General features: G+C 36.6%; 2 protein-coding genes across 3 annotated transcripts in view; one reads left to right on the top strand and one right to left on the bottom strand.

Moving 5' to 3' along the window:
- SGTB (small glutamine rich tetratricopeptide repeat co-chaperone beta) overlaps nt 1-19506 on the bottom strand; it is a 25544-nt gene extending 6038 nt beyond the window's left edge. The window contains exons 1-10 of one of the 2 annotated variants that reach the window (XM_041470682.1): nt 19287-19506; nt 17728-17850; nt 12483-12586; nt 11990-12059; nt 8286-8385; nt 5896-6000; nt 2760-2898; nt 2611-2673; nt 546-583; nt 216-299 (exon numbers count right to left, since the gene is read on the bottom strand). In XM_041470682.1, the coding sequence (XP_041326616.1) occupies nt 216-299; nt 546-583; nt 2611-2673; nt 2760-2898; nt 5896-6000; nt 8286-8385; nt 11990-12059; nt 12483-12586; nt 17728-17827 (803 nt within the window). In that variant the 5' untranslated portion in view covers nt 17828-17850; nt 19287-19506. The remainder of the gene's footprint in view (nt 1-215; nt 300-545; nt 584-2610; nt 2674-2759; nt 2899-5895; nt 6001-8285; nt 8386-11989; nt 12060-12482; nt 12587-17727; nt 17851-19286) is intronic. The other variant, XM_041470681.1, reaches the window with a different exon arrangement.
- Nucleotides 19506-19663, top strand: part of NLN (neurolysin) — a 36552-nt gene continuing 36394 nt past the window's right edge. Inside the window, exon 1 of the mRNA XM_041470672.1 lies at nt 19506-19663. Coding sequence (XP_041326606.1) covers nt 19632-19663 — 32 coding nt within the window. The 5' untranslated portion in view covers nt 19506-19631.

Raw genomic sequence — 19663 nt, 5'->3', positions numbered from 1 at the left:
CTGAGCACATAGCAGTTCAGTCATTCCAGTTGAGGGAAATGTATGGAGCAAACAAACAAAGTCCTGGAAAATAAGTCTTCGAGTTCTTGGTTTTAATAACAAACAGTGAGAACAGACCACAGTATCATTCCCTTGACACTGCACCCTTTTAAATAGATGTTGCACAGTTTTCCTACTACAAATGTGACAGTTAAAACCATGCTGGTCTTACTTACGCGTGGATCAGGCTGGACAAATCCGAAAGGCCACCAACCCCAGCAGCAGGGCCACCAATGGCATTTGACATCATCCCTGACATCCTGGAACAGTTAGCACAGTGTTTGTATTGGGGTGTGCAAGGACCTTTACTGTAAGCAATAAGCCCCACTTCTTTTTTGAATTGCTAAGAGGAATTAAGTTGCAAGGAGAAGAAGCTACACTTTTACAGTAAGCGAAATAAAATTACATTTTCAGTAATACATCTACATTTCAAAAATATAGCTGTAAGTAATTAATTCAAACTTCTTAAGTCATTTGTTTTAACAGTACCCCATTTTAATACTTACAGTTGTTGAATTTGAGGATTTTGCATTAAGCTTGCTGCCTAGAATAGACAACATACAGCTGAAATTATAAAACATTTACTACTTGGCTATCATGGAGAAAATCATGCAGAAAAAACCCACATGCTATGCTCTGTTTTATTACAAAATTAAGTTTACATGCAGAGCAAAAAGAATCACTACAGCAACATACTTCGTGAAAATTAAGCTGATACAATTTGTTACGTCTTAAAGAAAAAATAGTGATTATAGATTCAGACATGAAAAATATGACAAACCATTTAACATAAAAAAACCCAGCACCAGAAAACTAAATAAACAAATGAAACATTGAAGAATTGCAAGGACAAATGTTTTCTACTGGACTTCTTGGACAAAAGTCTGTATTTTGTTCCTTCTCAGCCTGGATAAATTAATTTTGAAACTATTATTAGTACCAGGCATTAACAGTTAAGATTATGGCCACAAAATATTTCAGATCAAATTGGAGTGTGGACTTACTTTGTAGCATGGTTTTGTGGTAACATATATCTTCTCTGGTAACTGCATATCTTCTTATTTTATAGTAAGCATGAGGCTATTTAAATTTCTCATTCATTAGATACCTCTAAAATTACATTGTTTCTACCATAGTGTAAGGGTGTCTATGGACTGATACTATCAGAAGAAAATGTGATTTTTCAATGTTAGTAATGTTATTCCTACAGAAATCAGTGTCTGTATGAATTCACCACCAGCAGACAAAACACAGTTAATTGTCTTATTAAAGATATTACAAAAATCAGATATATCCAGTTTTCATTTTATTGATCAATATATCAATCAACATATATAGATAACTCAAAAGTAAATGAACTTTTTTCTCTAGTTAATAGTTAAGATATAAAATGTATAAAATGTCACATGCAGGTCAATTCAGTGCTCAATATAGGGTTAGTTTCTTCCATCAGTAATAAGCCCTCTCCAGTTTAGGGATCAAAAATTGAGGCTACAACCAATTTTCTCAAGGTCAAACAGGCAATTTTTTCACCTTTACAAATAACCAAGTAACTACACCTTGGGAAAAGAACTCATTTATTCCTGAATAAATGCTCTGTGTTCTATCTAGTTCACCAAGCATCTTCTGGAAACAATGTAAAAGATCCTTTCCAAAGCCAGCTCCAAACATCGATTCTAAACAGACAGAGGTTGTCTTAAGTACATCATGTGGCTAGTGAAGTAGTACACAGAGATACAGTGCTATTTAATCATGAATGCCATCAGAGAACTTGCTCCCTCTTTCCTTGCCTACTGTGTCTATTATTTGGATCATGTGACCAAACCAGATGTATGGATCTCTTTTGAATGCAGCACACTTCCACACAAAAGCACTGGCTGAAATGTGCTGTTCCTTGAAGCTACCAGAGGGCTTGTAAAGTTTTAACTGCTTTCTTAAAGGAAGTAAGTTTGGGGGTTGTTTTTTGTGGTTTCTTTTTCATTTATTTTTCTCCAAATTCCATTCTACAAAGTTAATTAATTCTGTTTAGCTAAGAAAGCCATGTGGAAAAAAAAAAGAATACTGAGGCAGAAGTACACAATTTGTTATTGCACTGACATAAGAAGAATGCTGTAAATGCCATTTATATTCATTTTTTTAACTCTTAAGGTTATTAGGGATAATTTGAAAGAGTAAGAACAGAAAGGGCTCTTGGATAGTTCTCCCAAAGGAGAGTTGCTTTAGTCTTTGTATCATTGTTAACTGTTCTGTGGAGATTTGAAGAAATTTCCATCGTGCTGTTGACAAGAACTTTCTGTCATAGCATAGATAAAAACAGCATAGCTAAGGTATGTGTATGTTTTTTTTTTTTCTATAAGTAATAGAATCAGCTGGAAATGAGACAGGCATTATTAAAGACACTTGCTTCACTTCTTGTTTTGAGTGCAAAATGATGTCAAGAAGTTTAAATTCAGTGTAATAAAACCATTGCTATAGTAGTACTCATTAAAACTGCTTGTACCATTGAACAACAGTTGTTCTGAAAAGTTCAGTTTTTAAAACAGGATAATGCAAACCTTGAGATATACTCACCATACTAATGAAGGCAGGATTGTTTATCAAGCTTGCCATGTCAAAACTCAGTCCAGTTCCAGTCTACAAACAAATTGCAATTGAAGCTAAGTTTCCTACAAAATCCCAGTTTAAACTATTGTAAATAAATAGATACAGAGCAAACTTACAGGACTGGACACGTCTCTTAGTTTCTGTTCTGCTATTTTCAAATTTGACTTGTAAGAGTCATTCTCTGGATCAAGATCCAGTGCTTTTTGATAACTGGTAACTGCTTCTTCGTATTTATTCACTGAGGTCAGAGCCAACCTAATGTGAAATAAATCCTGGTTAGAACATAAATGATCATCAACAGCTAATGATATGCTTTCTGTTCTAAGTAAAATAGTATCTCACAACTGATTTTTAGCTTGACCATTTAATTAAAACAGGTACTACTGCTTAGTGTAAGCGCTTGTTTTTGTAGAGAAGAGGATCCCTCAAGAACACATCTTGCATTGTCTGTTTCATATATATGCAAATTTCATTTAAAGCTCCTCAATATCATCAAGTGACTTAGTCACTTGAAGAGCACAAGCTGGATCTGGCATCTGTGCCTTTTTGCATAAGCTCTAAGTGTTTTTTCCAGTTCTTTTGACCTAAGAGATTATTTAGAAACTTACATGGGTGGGTAGGGCAAAGATATCTTAATATGAGTTATACAATGTTAAGAAACCGGACATACAAATATATTGTTTATTTTTACATATATAAAAACCATACTTTTAATATAATAATTACTGTATTAAATATTTGAATATAGAAGATGTTTGATGATTATATTTTTGTCTTTATACATTTATATAAAATTATTTTTATTATTAACATTTTCATTATTTTAAAATACTGGACTTACAAGTTTCAGCATTTTTGTCTCAGGATCAATGTAAAGGTTCTCCTTTTGGATCTTGTACTTCAACAACTTGACAAATGGGTTATACAGCATAGTAGTAATATCTGCAAAATGCTGTAAGAAACCCTTGTAATCAAGGAGGCCTACTTAATGTTTTGAAAAAGACTCTGTTTCAGCAGCTCATGAGAGCACAGGACAAACCTACCACCTTTAAGGAGTATTTTATTTCAAATTTGATTAGCTACTATGTTCAAAATATCATCTTTCTCTGAACTATTCCAGAAGTCCATTTGGCTGCACTTGCAATTCTATCTGCCAGTGCATTTGCAATTTATACTGACCAGAAAACTAATCTGATCTTTTCCACATTTTGTAAAAGATTTGTGTAACCCACATTCAGATATTTACTTGTTCAGTTCACCTTCTGATGCTGAGCTACACAGCCTGGGTTGATAAGCCTGTGCTTATGCCCACTAACAGACCTTGGTCTTTCATCACATGCAAACAAGTTCAGCATTTTAGATACATCCATGATTGTCATCACTCTCAGTAAGAGTATAAAACTCCAGGAATTTCCCATGTAGCTCCTGGAGGAATCCACACAATATTGGTGTTTTCTCTCTTAACTCATTTACCCCCATAAAAAACAGTCTCCCTTTTGGCCCATTAACTTGCCAAAATGGTTTCTGCCTAGACAAGAAATGCAATCTGTTATTTCTGTGATGCAACAGTGCTTTTTACTTATAAAGTATTTTACAGAAAGTGTTTCTTGGAGCACAGTACAAGTCAGAACAGCAGACAATTTCTTTCCTCACACCTCCTACCCAGACAAGTGGTCTTTCTGGTTCATGCTGGAAATACCTCCTTTAACTGACATTCCCACTTTAAAATGGCTCCCATCTCTGAATATTTGTGGCATTTCTGCATCTTTTGGTGACATACAAAGAATTTCTGACAGATTCTGAGAAAAACTGATATGTCTCCATAATGCAGTCAGAGAGCACATCTTTTTCATAAGGATTTTTTGTTGAGAAAGTGTTTGCTACACTGGGGGCATGGCAGTGGGATTTTCACTTGCTACTAAACAAGCACGGTTTCCTCATTCAGCCTATGCCAAATGTTTACTCATCTGCTGGGTTAAGCAGTGGCTTGCAGCTCAGAATATGTCCTCTATTAAAACAACCAGACAATAAAATAAAGAGAAGCTTGATTGTCTGAGAATGGTCTCACTTTCAGTGTGTATCAAAGAAACATTGGTCTTGCATCCAAAACTCTAAAATAATCTCTAGTAGTTAAATCAGCCTGTAGCATCCCTCCATGTCACTGAAATCAAGGGAGCTTGAATTGTGCTATATGAAGAAGCAATGTAAGGAGAGTTAAATGAAACAAAACCAATTCAACAACCAATTCAACCTAAAATTCCAAAATCAATTAATCATTTTCAAAGCTTCTAGGTTGGTATTAGTAAAATGAACTGTATTATGGAAAGTTTTTAAGTGATAGAATTCCACCACATTTTATCTTAAAATAAATGTCCCCTGCATGGTTTTGTCCCAAGCCAACAAGAATTATCACAGACAATTTCAGGGCACAGTTCAGAATTTAATACAGACCAATGCAGTTTAGCAATAGGTTGTTTGAATGTGGCCACTCCATACTGAAAAGTAAATTTTAATAACATGGACATAAGCCATTTTGGACCAACTGACTCAACAAACAATCCCAAGCATTTTTTAATTTACTGGTATAAATATAATCTCAGAAGACATATGCAGTGTTAAGTCCACTACTACAATGTGCTTGATTATTGAAAATGCAAAGCTAGAGATCTTGAAGAATGGCTCTTCACTCAAACCAACAGCCTGTTAGAGCATTCCTGACATTGTTTTCAGTTAACACTTAAAACCACCCTCAAGAGGCTATATAGTTAGTCTCTCAGACATTGCTGAGAAAACCTGCCAAAGAAACATAGCTTATTCTTGCTAAAATGTCTGCTTCCAAAGAGCTATTGAAAAACTGAGGCTTGATTCCTGCTAGTGTGAAGCCCCAGTGCTGTTCTCTAACAGCATCATTAACAGATTCAATGTTCCAACAGCAGAATTTTGATTACTTTTAACTAGTTAGGAGGTAGGAAAAAACCATCACTACTTCCTAAACTAAATCCAGCAAGTTGACAAATTGAAAGAAAAAAACTGCAAACTGAAGAAATCTGATGAAAATGCTGGTATCAACCACATAGAAAAAGAGCTGACAGTCTGATAGGGTCATCTTCAGAAAATTGTTGTACTTACACAACACAACAATGTTCTGTTATGAATTACAATGAATTCTCTAAGTGGCTCCACATATTTCAGAAAATCTATGGTAATACACACATGGGTCTTCAGTGTTTACTCAGACTTCTATTAGCTTACCCCATTCTTCCATAGGCTTTGCTGTACTTTGGATCTATTGCTATGGCACTCTCACAGTCCTTTATTGCTTCCCTGAAGTTGTTGAGCTTACTTTGAGCAGCAGCCCTAAGAGAAAGACGGTAAGGAAATGAAGTTTTGTTAAAATAAAAAAAAAACCCAACCAACCAAAAAATGCACAAAAAACCAAAACCAAACCAAACCATAGATATCCACATGTTTGTGACTTATTTAACCTTACTGACTTTTCATTCACTATTTTGGCTATGCTTAACTTTCTTTAATGAAGTAGGACAAGCAAATGTTATAATATGTGCCCAAGTGCATTGCTGGACTATGGTTTTGGAGAACATGCACTCACCTTTGAGGACACAAAGGACAAATAATTCTAAGAAACTGTCTAAGATCTAGCACATGACTATGCACAGAATAAATCATAAAACCTATTACAAGAAGTGAAACTGTCAAGTAGTAGTTTATATAAAATACTGTTAAGGAGAAATACTTTATGTAATTGGTGTTTTCCAGAAGCATTGTTTTACAGCCATTAAAGGAATGCTGTGATTTTTCCCTGCTCAGGATTTTATAATTTGTCTCAAGCTTGAAGGTAAATCACAATAACATTTCTCAACAACCTCTGCATTACTAAATTACAGTTACATCTCTATATTGGACAAATACTACATGTTGCAGATATTAATACAATAAGATTAAAGACTTGACCAAATTAAAAAGGACACATTAAATGAAATGAATGTGACACAATTAAAATGAAACCCACTAATAATAAAAACTTCACCAGTTCGAAGGTTTTAAGACACTCTCATTTATTTTCCTCAGTTAAAAAATATAGTAGAAATTACAATATTTTCATTGCATAAAGAATATATCTTCGTTATTAAGAATCCTTTGTCCTGTGATTAGCTCCAAATTGCATGGGTTTTTCTGACTTTGATTAAAATGTCTTCTAAATGGGACTACTTATCAGTTTTGGGCTGTTAAGCAGTTGTCCAACTCCACAGATGCCAGTGAAGGTTTACAAATAAAAGCTGGAGGCAATGCTTGTTCTCACATGTGTTTGAACAGAAAACATTTTTCCATAAGAAGGCCAGTTAAAATTTTGAGGGCATATCAGCCCACTCTTTTTTGCACTGCTGTGGATAAAAAGCAATCCCACTGAATGCAGCATGTCCTCATGCCTCCCTAACAAGCTTAAGAATAAGGTATATGCTTATTGAAATACTCTATCATCCACAAAATTCCAAACAACTCCTGTTTTCTTTTAAATAATTACATACAATACTGTACTGACATCAAGATTCATTTTGGTTCTCACAAATGTGGTATGTGATGATGCAACTCAAAAATTATTTCTGCTCTTGCTTATTAAAACTTTGACATTTAAGCCCATACCGAGGAAACTTCCAGTGATTTTAGGAAGCTTTTGAATCTGGTCTGATATTTCTGTTTTATATGTAAAGTGACTCATGTGACCAGTTTTCACTAAGAATATAGATGATTTACACTTTTGAACAGCCATCCTAAATGTGTAAAATGTTAGCAAACTGCATAATTTCCTTTCTCTTTAAACTTGCCTTTAAATACTGACTCTTTCATTTGTATTTATCAAAAACTAAACTCTGGAGCAATGGATGCAGAACTTCAAAAATAGCATAATCCAGTGGGTACAGTGCCACAAGGCCAGATTGACAGCACTTAAGCTAATATATCCTATATCCTTAAATTAATAATGGAGGCACTCTAGAGGTGGGCTCATTCCAGTAGGGCCTAACGCTGGGACTGCCTTTCCTCTCTGGCTGCTCTTCCAAGCAGTGTTCCACAAGAGCAGACAGCTGTGACTAGGTTAACACGCCCTTCCAAGCTTACCTGCTGCCAAACCACTGTCTTCTTCATTCATGATGGTAAAGAACAGATTAGATAAGAAAACTGTAACAGCACCATTGTTATTTTTCAATAGGTCACGCATGAAAATACTGACTATTTGCAATCTCCAAAATGGTATTCCTGCATTGATGATTTTTTTTGCCAGAGGTAGCTAGTACTCAAGGAGAGAGAGAGAGCAGCTGAGTCACTACAACACCAGAGAAAAAGGCTTTCAGCTCTCAGCAGGCTAGAAATCACAGCCTATGTTATGATTTAATATAGACAACCTGACACACACGATACCTTGTCTGAAGAGTTGTAAGTAATTTTAAAGCCCATTTTAACTGATACAGATATGCTGAATGAGCTCACTTTCACTCTAATTTTACAAATCTAACAATAGATTTCTAAATAGTGAGGTTTCTACCCTTTAACCTGCTTCATAATTTATTTTTAAAATAATGTTAACAAAGTCCAGGAATGAAAGGTGTGTATCATTTTGGGTTTACCTGTTGCAGTAATAGACTGCATTGTTTGGATCCAGTTCTATAGCCCGAGTGTAACAATCCACTGCAGCACCATAATTTTCTTCCTTCATATGATTATTACCTGAAATGAATTATAAAAAGCTTTTAAGTAATTAGATGAGACAGTATGTAGTTAGATGAGACAGCTCTGTATGAAAGAAACAGAGCAGATGTTTCTGCTACCTTTTAGCATCTACAGAAGTGAGTTATGACTGCACTTTTTTGAGATACATGCTTTTAAACAGAAAAGTCATGGAATAATGCAAATATCTATTATGTCTGTGAAGTTTATTATGTGCATTGCAGTACAACACAGAAACCTTCCTCTTTTCGTCTTGGTATTTCAGACTTTCCAGCTAGTTTCTGCTGTTAAGGAAAGATCACTTCACTGAGAAGTGTCATTGTAATTGCAGTTTCACTCTAGTAAACTATCTTTGCAAGCCCAATATGCTATGTTAATTTTTTAATCTCATTTTCTTATATGTCCACACAACTTGCTAGTAACTATCTAAATAACACCAAAAAATCAAACAAAAGTAAAACTAAGCACGTAAGCCCCATTTTTGTGACAGTAAATAATTAACTCATTAAGATAATTAAAAGTATGTATAGCATAAGCAATCTAAAAGGATTCAGAAGTAAAATTTCTCACCAAGGAAGCTTAGAACTTCTACTTTGTAACAAAGTTTCACATTTCATATATTTTCAGTCCAGCGGGAAAAACCCCAGAAACATTTATGTAACTTCTTTATGGACAGAAAATTCTGGACTAAGGTCTTTCAAAGCAAAAGACACCTTACACATTCTTTTGTCCCCAAAACAAAGCAATCCTGGTAGTTTCTCCCTTTCCTGATGACACAGTAGTAAAAAACCCTAGTTCAGTGCCCAGACTTGTCTGTGGTTCTACTACAATCAATTTTTGGCCAGCTAGATCCTACAGAAGCCTTGACTTCCTAGAAATGTCAAGAAATGGTCAGGAAAAATATAGACTTCCACTGACTTCTTGTATTTCGGCCAAATATTTAAACCTTCTCCTAAAACAAACAAGTCAAGGGATAGGTCAATAAGTTACTACTGATGTAGGTAACTGCGTAAGCAACAGTTTATCTCTGAGAGAAAGCAAGACTGTGGAGCAAGTCTTCTGTGCTTGCACTAACTGAAGCAACTGTACTTGCATTTATTTGTGAACACAAAGAGTTTAGTGAACAAAACCAGATTTAAGTAACAAAGTATCATTAAAGAAGTACAAAATCACATCCTCTGATACTGCTATACTAGAGTGCAATTATAGTAAACTTCCAGTGAGAACTCAAAAGAACTGTACTTGCATGTATACCTTCAAAATACATGCAAAATGTAACAATATCTTTCTTGTTTCTAGAGGCCCACTGTTTCTGCAGCTTTCCTTTGTAATAAGGTAAAGATCTGTACACTAAATTATGTTGTCAGACAAAAAAGCCTTGCAAGTCAGCTGCACTCAGCAAGATTGCAGGAGTTAGTGTTCCTTTAAAACAAAAATGCCATCAATGTCTGTCAGCATTAGAATTTCTGATACTGGTCCGAATATGACCCAGCGTACAAGGCTAAGTTGGAGATAGTATCAGTGCATACCCTTCTTATTATCTCTCTCTCCAGCTGCAACCTTGCTACAGGAAAACAGAAAAACAGCTAGATCTACTAATTCTGCTGAGATAAGGAAAAGCAACTGTATTATTCTATTTTAATGTCATACAAAATCATTAAGACAAAAAATTACACAAATGGTTATACTTTTGAATGTATGTCCTCTATACTGTAAATACTACCTATTGTTACAATTATGCTGTGGTAATAAAACACAGATCTTCTTACAATCAGGCCACCATTGCACTATACAAACCTGCACATAATCTGTGCTCTTACACATCTTACACTAAGCTGAAATGTCAAATTATATACAAGGTTAGGCATCTAAATTCAAGTAGTCTGAAGTGTATATTACTTCCTTGTTACCAAGAAAGAAAATTCAGCTCCCTGATTTTATTTTGCCATTCATTAGTGAAAATCTACCAAGATTAGGGCTGGTTTGAAACCAAAGGAGCAGGCTGGTGGCCACAAAGGTGAGGAAAGTTGTTCCCTTGGTGAGGGGATACAGACAGAAATGAGGAAATCACAGTTATAGTATTATAATATTGTAGAAGATAGACATCAAGTAGAATTCCCCAAGTTATCTAATTTATTTCCTAACTCAGACTAGAAAATACTCATAACTGAAAGCATGATAGCAGTTATAGATAATATGTGTGTTTACATGTGTAGGATCAAAACAACACAGAAACAAGGACACTTATTATGGGAAATTACCTGAGGCATTTCAAGCAGTTCAAAACTGCTTACTAATGCCCCTGACAGATGACACTCGAATTGGTTCTTTGTTACAAAGTTTAGACCCTTCCAGTTTTTTTCAGTAGAGCTGTGGAATTACTTTGGTAAAACCACACAAAGACTAACACATAGCACACACTAATTCCATTTTCTCAGTCTATTTCACAGTCCCTTGTGGACTGAAAGATAGCAAGACTGAAGTCATAGATTTAGAAGAGCTATAACACCCACACCTGCAAAGTGCTGACTATTCCTAGGCTTCAATAACCATACTGAGACCAAGAGGTATTCTTCACTTTCCATGAGTTGGTAGTAACAACAAAACAAAAAGCCAGCATGCACAGCAGGTAGGTTACAACTGCCTAACACATTTTCACTTGTGACCTAACCATGTTTGAGCTCTCATTCTCAGAATTAAAAAGCTAATGAGCAACTCCAACAATTAGGAAAACTTATTTCAGAGCCAGTAATGGACTGCATTTATGATTACAGGTGACCAGTTTTAAGGTAAGAGAGACATGGAATGCATTTTGAGAAACAGTAGTCCTTCTTCCACATTATTACAGAAATTTTGAGAGGATTGTATCTGCCTTGCAATTAGAAGTTTACTTGTTTTTCCTATAAAACTCAGCTACCTGAAAATCTAACAGGTCATAAACAATGTGATTCATAAAGCATCAATCCATAACAAGTCATAACAGTTATCACTACTACATGCTTTTTATCATTTCCCTCCCCTTCTTTTTGAGGGGAAATAATATGGATTCCTTTTTAGGCAGCATTAGTGACTTCTATGGTACAGCTGCTTTTCCTCACAGAACAGCAATAACAGCTGCGAGAGGGAAAATAAACAACTGGCTTGTCTGCAATAAAGCACACAAATAATTTCACATATGTGAAATACTAACCCTAGTTAGTTCACAAAAAATTTTCCACTGGCTTCTGTTGGGTCAATTTTTTACCAATGTTTGCCATCACATACCCATTTCAATAAGAGTAGAAACTTGTATTCCATGCACAAACAGCCAAACAATAGCTCTTCATTATTTAAGCTTCTGCTGCTTAGGAATATTTCCAACTTTACATGTTATCCCTTAGATTTTAAGTAACCTCCAGAGCCAGGAAGAGAATAAACGTTATTTCCTTTGCTCCTGGACGGAACAAATCACCTAGCCCTCTTATGACGTAGCAGTCACCAGAGAATAAGCTGGAGATTTATTTAGTGGGGTGTGTGGTACCCTGCTGCTGTACTATCACTACCCGCAATAATGCAAAAATATAATAGGAGCATAAGGAAATTTATTTCTGTTTTTATTACAAACCTTCATCCTTCAGTTGGTCAGCCTTTGCAACGCCTTCTGGTAAAGAACGTGAGAGAGGCAGCATGTCATTCTGTATGGAAAAAATACCAAGATTTTTTCTTTAATATATAAGCCCTGATGTTATAAAAAACTTTCAGAAAGAAGGGAGAAACATCAGCAAACTACGAATGACCTTAGGCACATCAGGCATTTATCTCTGGGAATTGCAAAATGCTTAAATGAAGAATAAAAAACTTCAAGTGAAAATAAGGCATCCACTGTTTAGTAATTTTCTGTATGGAATTTTCCTTGTCTAGCTGAAATGAATTCCTCCCACTGCCCCCAAAGATTCACATTATGCTAGCTTTTATGGAAATGTAGGGTTTCTCATATTTTCCTTAAGTTTCACATCATTTTGACCTATAAAGAACTTTAATATTGTTGTATTCGTCTACAATATGAAACCTTAGCACATACTGGCAGAATAACTCTAGAACCAAAATTAAATTCTTACCTTTTGAATAGAATTTGTGAACATTTCTATCAAATGCTGTGAGGATGCAAGATGAGTATCTTCCAGGGTAATCTTAAACACAGTCTCCAGACACTGAATTGCAACTTACAGGAAAAAAAAATTAATAACATAGGTCACCAGTTTCTCAATATAAGCATAATTATACTGATTTATTTATAAAGCTGTGACTCACTTCCTTATTCAACTAGTAAAAGCAGCTCCTTGGAACATAAAAAAATAAAGAGAGGCTACCTGATCACCAGAATGAGCTTGCTGAAAAAGATCTAAAATATAGACAATCCACATATAGTTTGGCCATTATGTTTAAATCAATTTAAAATTCAATTTTAATTCTTTCAGTCATTTGAAGTTTTTTTAAAATTATAAAAATATAGTGATTTAAGAAGAGCACCACAACTCACAATATGACTAGAAATGTTCGTGTCACGCACCCCACCTCAAAGCACACAACTGGCTATAGATATTCGTGTGCCATAACAGCTGGAAGAAAATGGCTCATCTTTGCTGTACAGAATAAAGGCAAGATACTTACTAGTCTTATCTTTTTTTTTTTTTTTTGGAAAAAGTATATTTATTTGAAGATACTTTATTAATCAAATGCTGCATTAATCACAAAACTTTGTCCTATAAAAATATATCTGCAATATCCTTTCACGTGTTCTGTGTGTAAGGATTAGCCTGCAGTAATGTAACTCAGATTAAACCTGAAAATGTAGAGCCATATCCCTACCAGAAGTTTTAAATATGCTCATATTTTTAGACAAAAGAAGATCAGTAGCAATTACTATATACCATTCTGTCTAGATACATACATACACATACACAGTTAAACTGTTGCAAATTATATAATTATTTTACCTACAATCTTAAAATTGTAGTACAATTTTTTTATTTTTAATAAAGTACAATTTTTAATATTTTTATTAACATGTATCATCTAAATGTTTTAGACTGAAAACTGAGGAGGAACAAAAAGGGTCTTTATAAAGCCTAGCTTGAACAGAAAAATGGGTGTTTTAACACATATTATGGACAACCAGGAGTATCTGAATTCAAATTAAGTATCAGTGAAAGCTGATTCTTAGTATTTAAATGTACCCTCAATCCAATGTTAACATAATAAATATAATTTGAATTATTTTTTGCTTTACAATGAGACTGAACACTGATCCAAAATTAGAAAAGTAAAGTTACTGAATGTTAACAACTATAAGGCCAGTTTTTATCTTCTATGACACAGCTGGCAGGAAGGGGTCGAGAGGGAGGGGGAAGAGGTTTGCAAAACAGATAGTAAAACCTGGAAGATGTAATTTTTTTAGAAAATTATACAATAGACATTTCACAAACAGTATGGCATGACACAAAGTTGATACCATGTAACAATTGAATACACTGCTGAATACACATTATACAAGTTGCTTCTATAATCTAGAAATCAATTGACCAGGTCCTAAATTATCCAGTAAGAGCACTGAGGGATTCAGGTTAAGCTCATTTGTCTCCTATGTGAAAAACTTAATTCTTGTAAACACAGATTATGCTGAATTTTGAAACATGTATAAACCTTTAATAGTACTTTTTATTACCAGGCTGATTATAAAATCAGTGAAATAACACATATCATTTTTCCTTATATGACTTAATAGGAAGCCACATGCAATAGTTTCCTACTAATTTTCCCTGCCAGCCTATTTTTACTGAAAGGCACTCCCTTTTCTGAATGCCTCTCCTCATTTGTAATTTTGCATAAATTTAAAATATAACCACATCCCTTATCTTTCTCAAGGTATCAAATCTATGACACCAAATCTCTATGATACAGAAGAGTTTCAAAAAATGCAGCAGTGCACATTATATGTAAACAAAATTACTCTGACTATAGTATTATTACTACTCAGCATTTTCATCAAATAATTAGTTGGTGCTGTGAATTCCCATATTTCTCCTTTAAGTGGAAAATGGAATTTATAATCCTTCTATCTATCATATATAGTATATGTGATATATATAGATAAAATAAAATTAGGACCTCTTATAGAATGAATCGATCGATTAGAATAACCACTGGCTAAATGCAAGCCAACAACAGAAACCCACAGAGTAGGAAACATTGCTAAACACAAACACTTTCAAATCAGAAAACATAGTAAGTTGCGACAAGGTTGGTAACTACCCGGTTTTAACACTACACAAAAACACAACTCCAGTAAAGTCAAAGGAGTGGGAACTTGGTTTTTGCCTGAAAAGTTTCTCAGGAGGCCAGACTGCTAGCACCTTGCTATCCCATTTATCCAAGTGAGGCACTGTCAAATTCTGCAAGCTTGATATTATCAGGGAAAAGACTTGATGCACCATATGAGCTGTTCACCTAAGATTTTTCCTATGTCTGATATCAAAGGCCAAAGTTATCTGTTCTCCCAGTTAGCTCTACCATCATCCACCTACATGGTGGCTCAAGCTTGAAGCGACCACCTTGCAAACCACTTCCCTGCTGAAGAGCTGGGGCTCACACAAACACCCACTATCTGACTATAGTAGCACTGGACTATGCTGGAACCCATTGCCACAAAGCTCCAGGACTTCTGCTGTCCAAACACAAGTCTGCATCACCAAGCAACACGAAGGCCAACACAGCCTGCATCACAGCCAATGTGCAGGCTGAATAATGAGCATTAATCGGGCTGCTGAGGTCCCCTTAGTACTTGCTGTCATCTTGCTTCATCTTACACATAACCTTACCTGTGTCAAGTATTACATGCATCCACTGCCTTCCTGTTTTGGAAACACTGCCCTACAGAAAATAGTTGTGGTATATCAATCATAGAAGTAAGAAGAAAATCACAGCCTTGGGTATGTTTTAGAGAGTTTTTGCTTTAATCCCACAGAAATAGGTGCTATAGAAAAGAAGAAAGAAAGGGAGAGTGACAGAGAGGAAAATAAAACCTCCACTCTGTAAAAAGAAAAGAGAAATAACTGCAATTTAACCACAGTCTAAAATATAACTTGGACGAAGGGAAGTTTCTGGCTCATACAAAAGAGCTGAGCACTAAGCACCAGGGATCTGTATCACTGCTCTAGATGCTAGGGGAATATATTTCTCTGGTCTACCTTCCAATTACTCTGCTTTCTCAAAATAAGGTATTTTTATTCATCAAGCCAGTACAAAATTCCTAAAGGAAATTCACACTCTCATTGACATATCTATATAATTCAAACATGCAGTATGCAGGTTATCGTTGAGTATGAATACATCCTAGGCTTGTATTTTATAAAGGCTCAATTTTTTTTGTGATGTTCTATCTCTTTTTTTTGTTGTTTTACAAAAATTGGGAACTGTTTGAATTACTTCTTGGCACAGTCACTTAATCATACAGTGTTTTTGTCTTTTCACAGACACCAAATAGGTACATAAGGTACCAACAAAAACTATCAGTCAATTCTTTTCATCCCTTATGTCTCCACCTAACATTAAATACTTCAGTGAGTAAGACTCGGCTATTGCTACTGTACATGCACTAAAGATAATTTGCACAGCTAAAATGAGTCTAGTTTTCAGAATGCCTGCCTCTTATCCTCTAACACATAGCATATGGTACCGTGCTTATGGCAGAGCATAAATCTAAAAATAGGATTTCAGATCTATATTAAAATGGTAAATTTTGCCTTGGTTTTTAAGCACAACTGAGGTTTTGTAATATCTTTTATTTAGAAAACTGAATCTTAAAATTGATTCTTTCATAAACACACTGGCTAAGGCTCCTCTAAGACATGTTATCAGGTAAATTTTCAACCGTAACCCAATTTTTGCCAGTTTCATTATAAAAGCAAAAGTAAATCTCTTCACCTCTATTATGTATGACTTCCAAAAAGTTTTCTTTCATCAGATGAACATCACCATAGTCTGACACACACATTAAATTTATTGATGGCTGCTGCTTTTCAAATGTACAAAATGCTCCAGATTCTGATGTAAAACCAAATCTTTTAACTTTTATTCCTTTGGGACTATCCTTTGAATATAATGACACAAATCTTTCTTTCTTGTTTACTTTGGTGAACAACTATACTGGACAACCAGTTGATAATAGAAAGAAGCACACTCCAGGTTTATCTTTTAATTTATGTCCCTGAGAAGCAGGACTTGCTTTGCATCTCAGCAAAGTCTCTCCATGCCTAAGATTTTACAGAACTCAGTGATCAACTGCACTGCTGGTCCTAGACTTCTCTCCAAATTCCTCCTCTGGCTGATGGACACAACTGAAGACTGCTTGAAACAGTGGAGAGAGCTTTTTAAAAGATGCTATGAAATACTTACTGCAGCGTTAAGACTTAAGTCTTCTCTCAGTGCCACATTCTGATACCACCTGACATGAAGTCTCCAGTAATTAGGGAAAAGGAATAAGAGCAGTATGAAGGAGAACATCAAATACTACGAAGTTACAAAGACCTAATGAGCATCTGTTAATAGAGAAATACAGAGAGAATATATCTATAGATAGATGAATTCGGGTGTATAGTAGAAATGGTTTCAGAAACCATACTGAAAATATCCACTATCACATACTCTTTGGAGCCAGTAGTCAAGTGAAAAAGAAAAGCAAAGCATTTATCTTATTTTCTTAGGATATCTTTTTCCTCACAAATAGAATCCTTGAAAGTAGGAAACATTCTACCAAATGTTTCCAATAAACAATACCAAATAAATCAAAACCAATATACCAAAACAAATAAACCAAAACCAATATAGTATTTGTTTTACTTCCTCTGTAACCAGAGGAACAGAAATGAAATGAAGAAAGAAAGCAAACATGGAAGACAGAAAGAAGCAGCAGAAATTTGTGGTATACATACACAAGTCATTACCACTGTCTGCATTATAGCACTGCTTAACTTAGAATCATAAAATTGTTCAGATTGAGAAAGACCTCTGCAGCTGGTGTGACTTAAAGTGCCTGTTGCTCAAATTAAGGCACTACACATTCGTAGCTTTATAATACTTTAAAAACGAGAGATGTCTTACAATTAATAATCTCAGAAACAGGATCGCAATCTTACTTGCATATAATATCTGGTGGCAGTTTCATTTATGTCATTTCAGTTACTTTCTGTGATATTATACATAAAGGAATTTAACATCTGTGCAGGCATTATATACATACACACACACATATATATGTATGTATACATATAAATAAAAATATGTGAAAGCACATTTGTTGCTTACCTTCCAAGCTTTCTTGTTCATCTGGAGTGAAAGTATCCATCTGACTCTGTTCTCTCAAGAAACGGATGACTGCATAAACCAAGCGCTTGACCGATGACATGTTGAAATTGTTTTCTGTTATGTCTTAAAAACAACAGAATCTCTTATTTTAGAAAATTAATCCCTACAGTATTCCAACCTCCTAGTAACCTCAGTAAGAAGTGCACACAATACATAAAATCTAATCCTTCACCAGAAAGCCCAATAACATGATGTGTTGAAAAAAGTGATGAATTTGCATGGATTAGGGAAAACTGCTACAATAATGTAGTCTAACTATCAGCAGAAAAGCACATATTTCCTCCAGTTCATTCCTGGAAGAAAAGTTCACAAAGGCTAAAATAACTTAGCAACTTATTTTTCATTTATAGGTTTCTTTTCATGGTTTGCACTTTATCTACATATCCACTTGCAAGTAGGAGCAGATGCTGAAGTCAAAACCAATAAAAAGCCACTGTGATAAATATGACATAAAGAAACACACTTCAGTAGAAGTTGTTTCATTATATGACTTGGTGTTACCCTTTGATAAAAGATGTTCTATGGTGTGACATGCACAATGTTATCCTTCATTGTAAGATGTTCTATGGTGTGACACAGTGTTATCCTTTCATAAAAGGTGTTCTCTGGTGTGACACGCTATTATCCTTTAATAAAAGGTGTTCTATGGTGTGACATGGTGTTATCCTTTCATAAAAGGTATTCTCTGGTGTGACACACTATTATCCTTTAATAAAAGGTGTTCTATGGTGTGACATGGTGCTCTGAGCAGTTTATTGTCACTTTGGACAAAGAAATGGAACACTGTGACCTCAGTGCATACTTGTGATTAGTGACACTACTGGCTCAGTCTGATTTCCATTCAGCATCATCTGGGAGTTATATAACGTGGAGGACAATTTTAGTCACAACTTTTCAAGTTATTTTTCCTTAAACCATTTTGATTTAAAAGGGCACAATCTTATCCAAGCAAAATCAGGTTTAAAATGTAGCATTAAATGAATGGCAAGATCAGGACCTGCTCTTGCTACCTTATTTTCTTTCTACAACCCGCGACCAAACCGGTGTGCGGCCAAACCCACACCAGGCAAATCCTGTCGTGGAGATGGGGAAAGCCGGGAAGACCACCGGCCAGGGATGCACAGACGCTAGCACTGGGGTCCCCTATCCGCCCCCAACGACGGACAGCGCGGGTCCCACCGGCCGGGGATGCACAGCCGGGGACACTGGGGTCCCCTATCCGCCCCCCACGAGGGACAGCGCGGGTCCCACCTGCCGGGCCGCGCTCCCTCCCCACGCCCACCTCCCGGGCCCCCCAGGCTCGGGTCCGCTCGCTCGGGCCCCAAGGACAACCCTGCGCCACCCGCGGCGCGGGCCCCTCCCGACCCCTCACGGACAGCGGCCGCACCGCCCGGGGCCCGACCCGCCCCACCGGCCCCGAGGTCCACGGACTGGGGGCAGCACGGAAGCAGCTCCCAGCCTTCCCCTGCGCTCTCCGAGGGGACGGGCATCGCCCTTACCTTGCGAGATGCGAGGAGTCCGCGCTGCCTCCGGCTGCGAGACACCAGGGACGCGGGGACGTGAGGAGGCGGCGGAAGCGGATGCGCAGGACCGCGGCGGAGCGGGGCTGAACACTGCGCCCGCGGGCGGCGGTAGGGCGGCGCGAGGGCGGCGCGGCAGCGGGCGCGGAAGCGGGCGCGGAAGCGGGCGCGGAAGCAAAGTCGCTGCTGCTGCTTCTGCTTCTGCTTCTTCCCCCTCTCCTGCCTCCTCCTCTTCTCTGCAGCCTGTCTTTCCTCCTCCGGCTTTTTCTCCTCCTTCTTTTCTCCTCCTCCTACTCCGCTGCCGCCGCCCCCGCGCCGCCCCCCATGCTGTCGCTGTGCGCGGGCGCGGCTCGCAG

This window comes from Pyrgilauda ruficollis, unplaced genomic scaffold (assembly GCF_017590135.1).
Source record: "Pyrgilauda ruficollis isolate IOZ18807 unplaced genomic scaffold, ASM1759013v1 scaffold25, whole genome shotgun sequence".
Lineage (NCBI taxonomy): Eukaryota > Metazoa > Chordata > Aves > Passeriformes > Passeridae > Pyrgilauda > Pyrgilauda ruficollis.
This window is presented reverse-complemented; position numbering and strand designations above follow the sequence as displayed.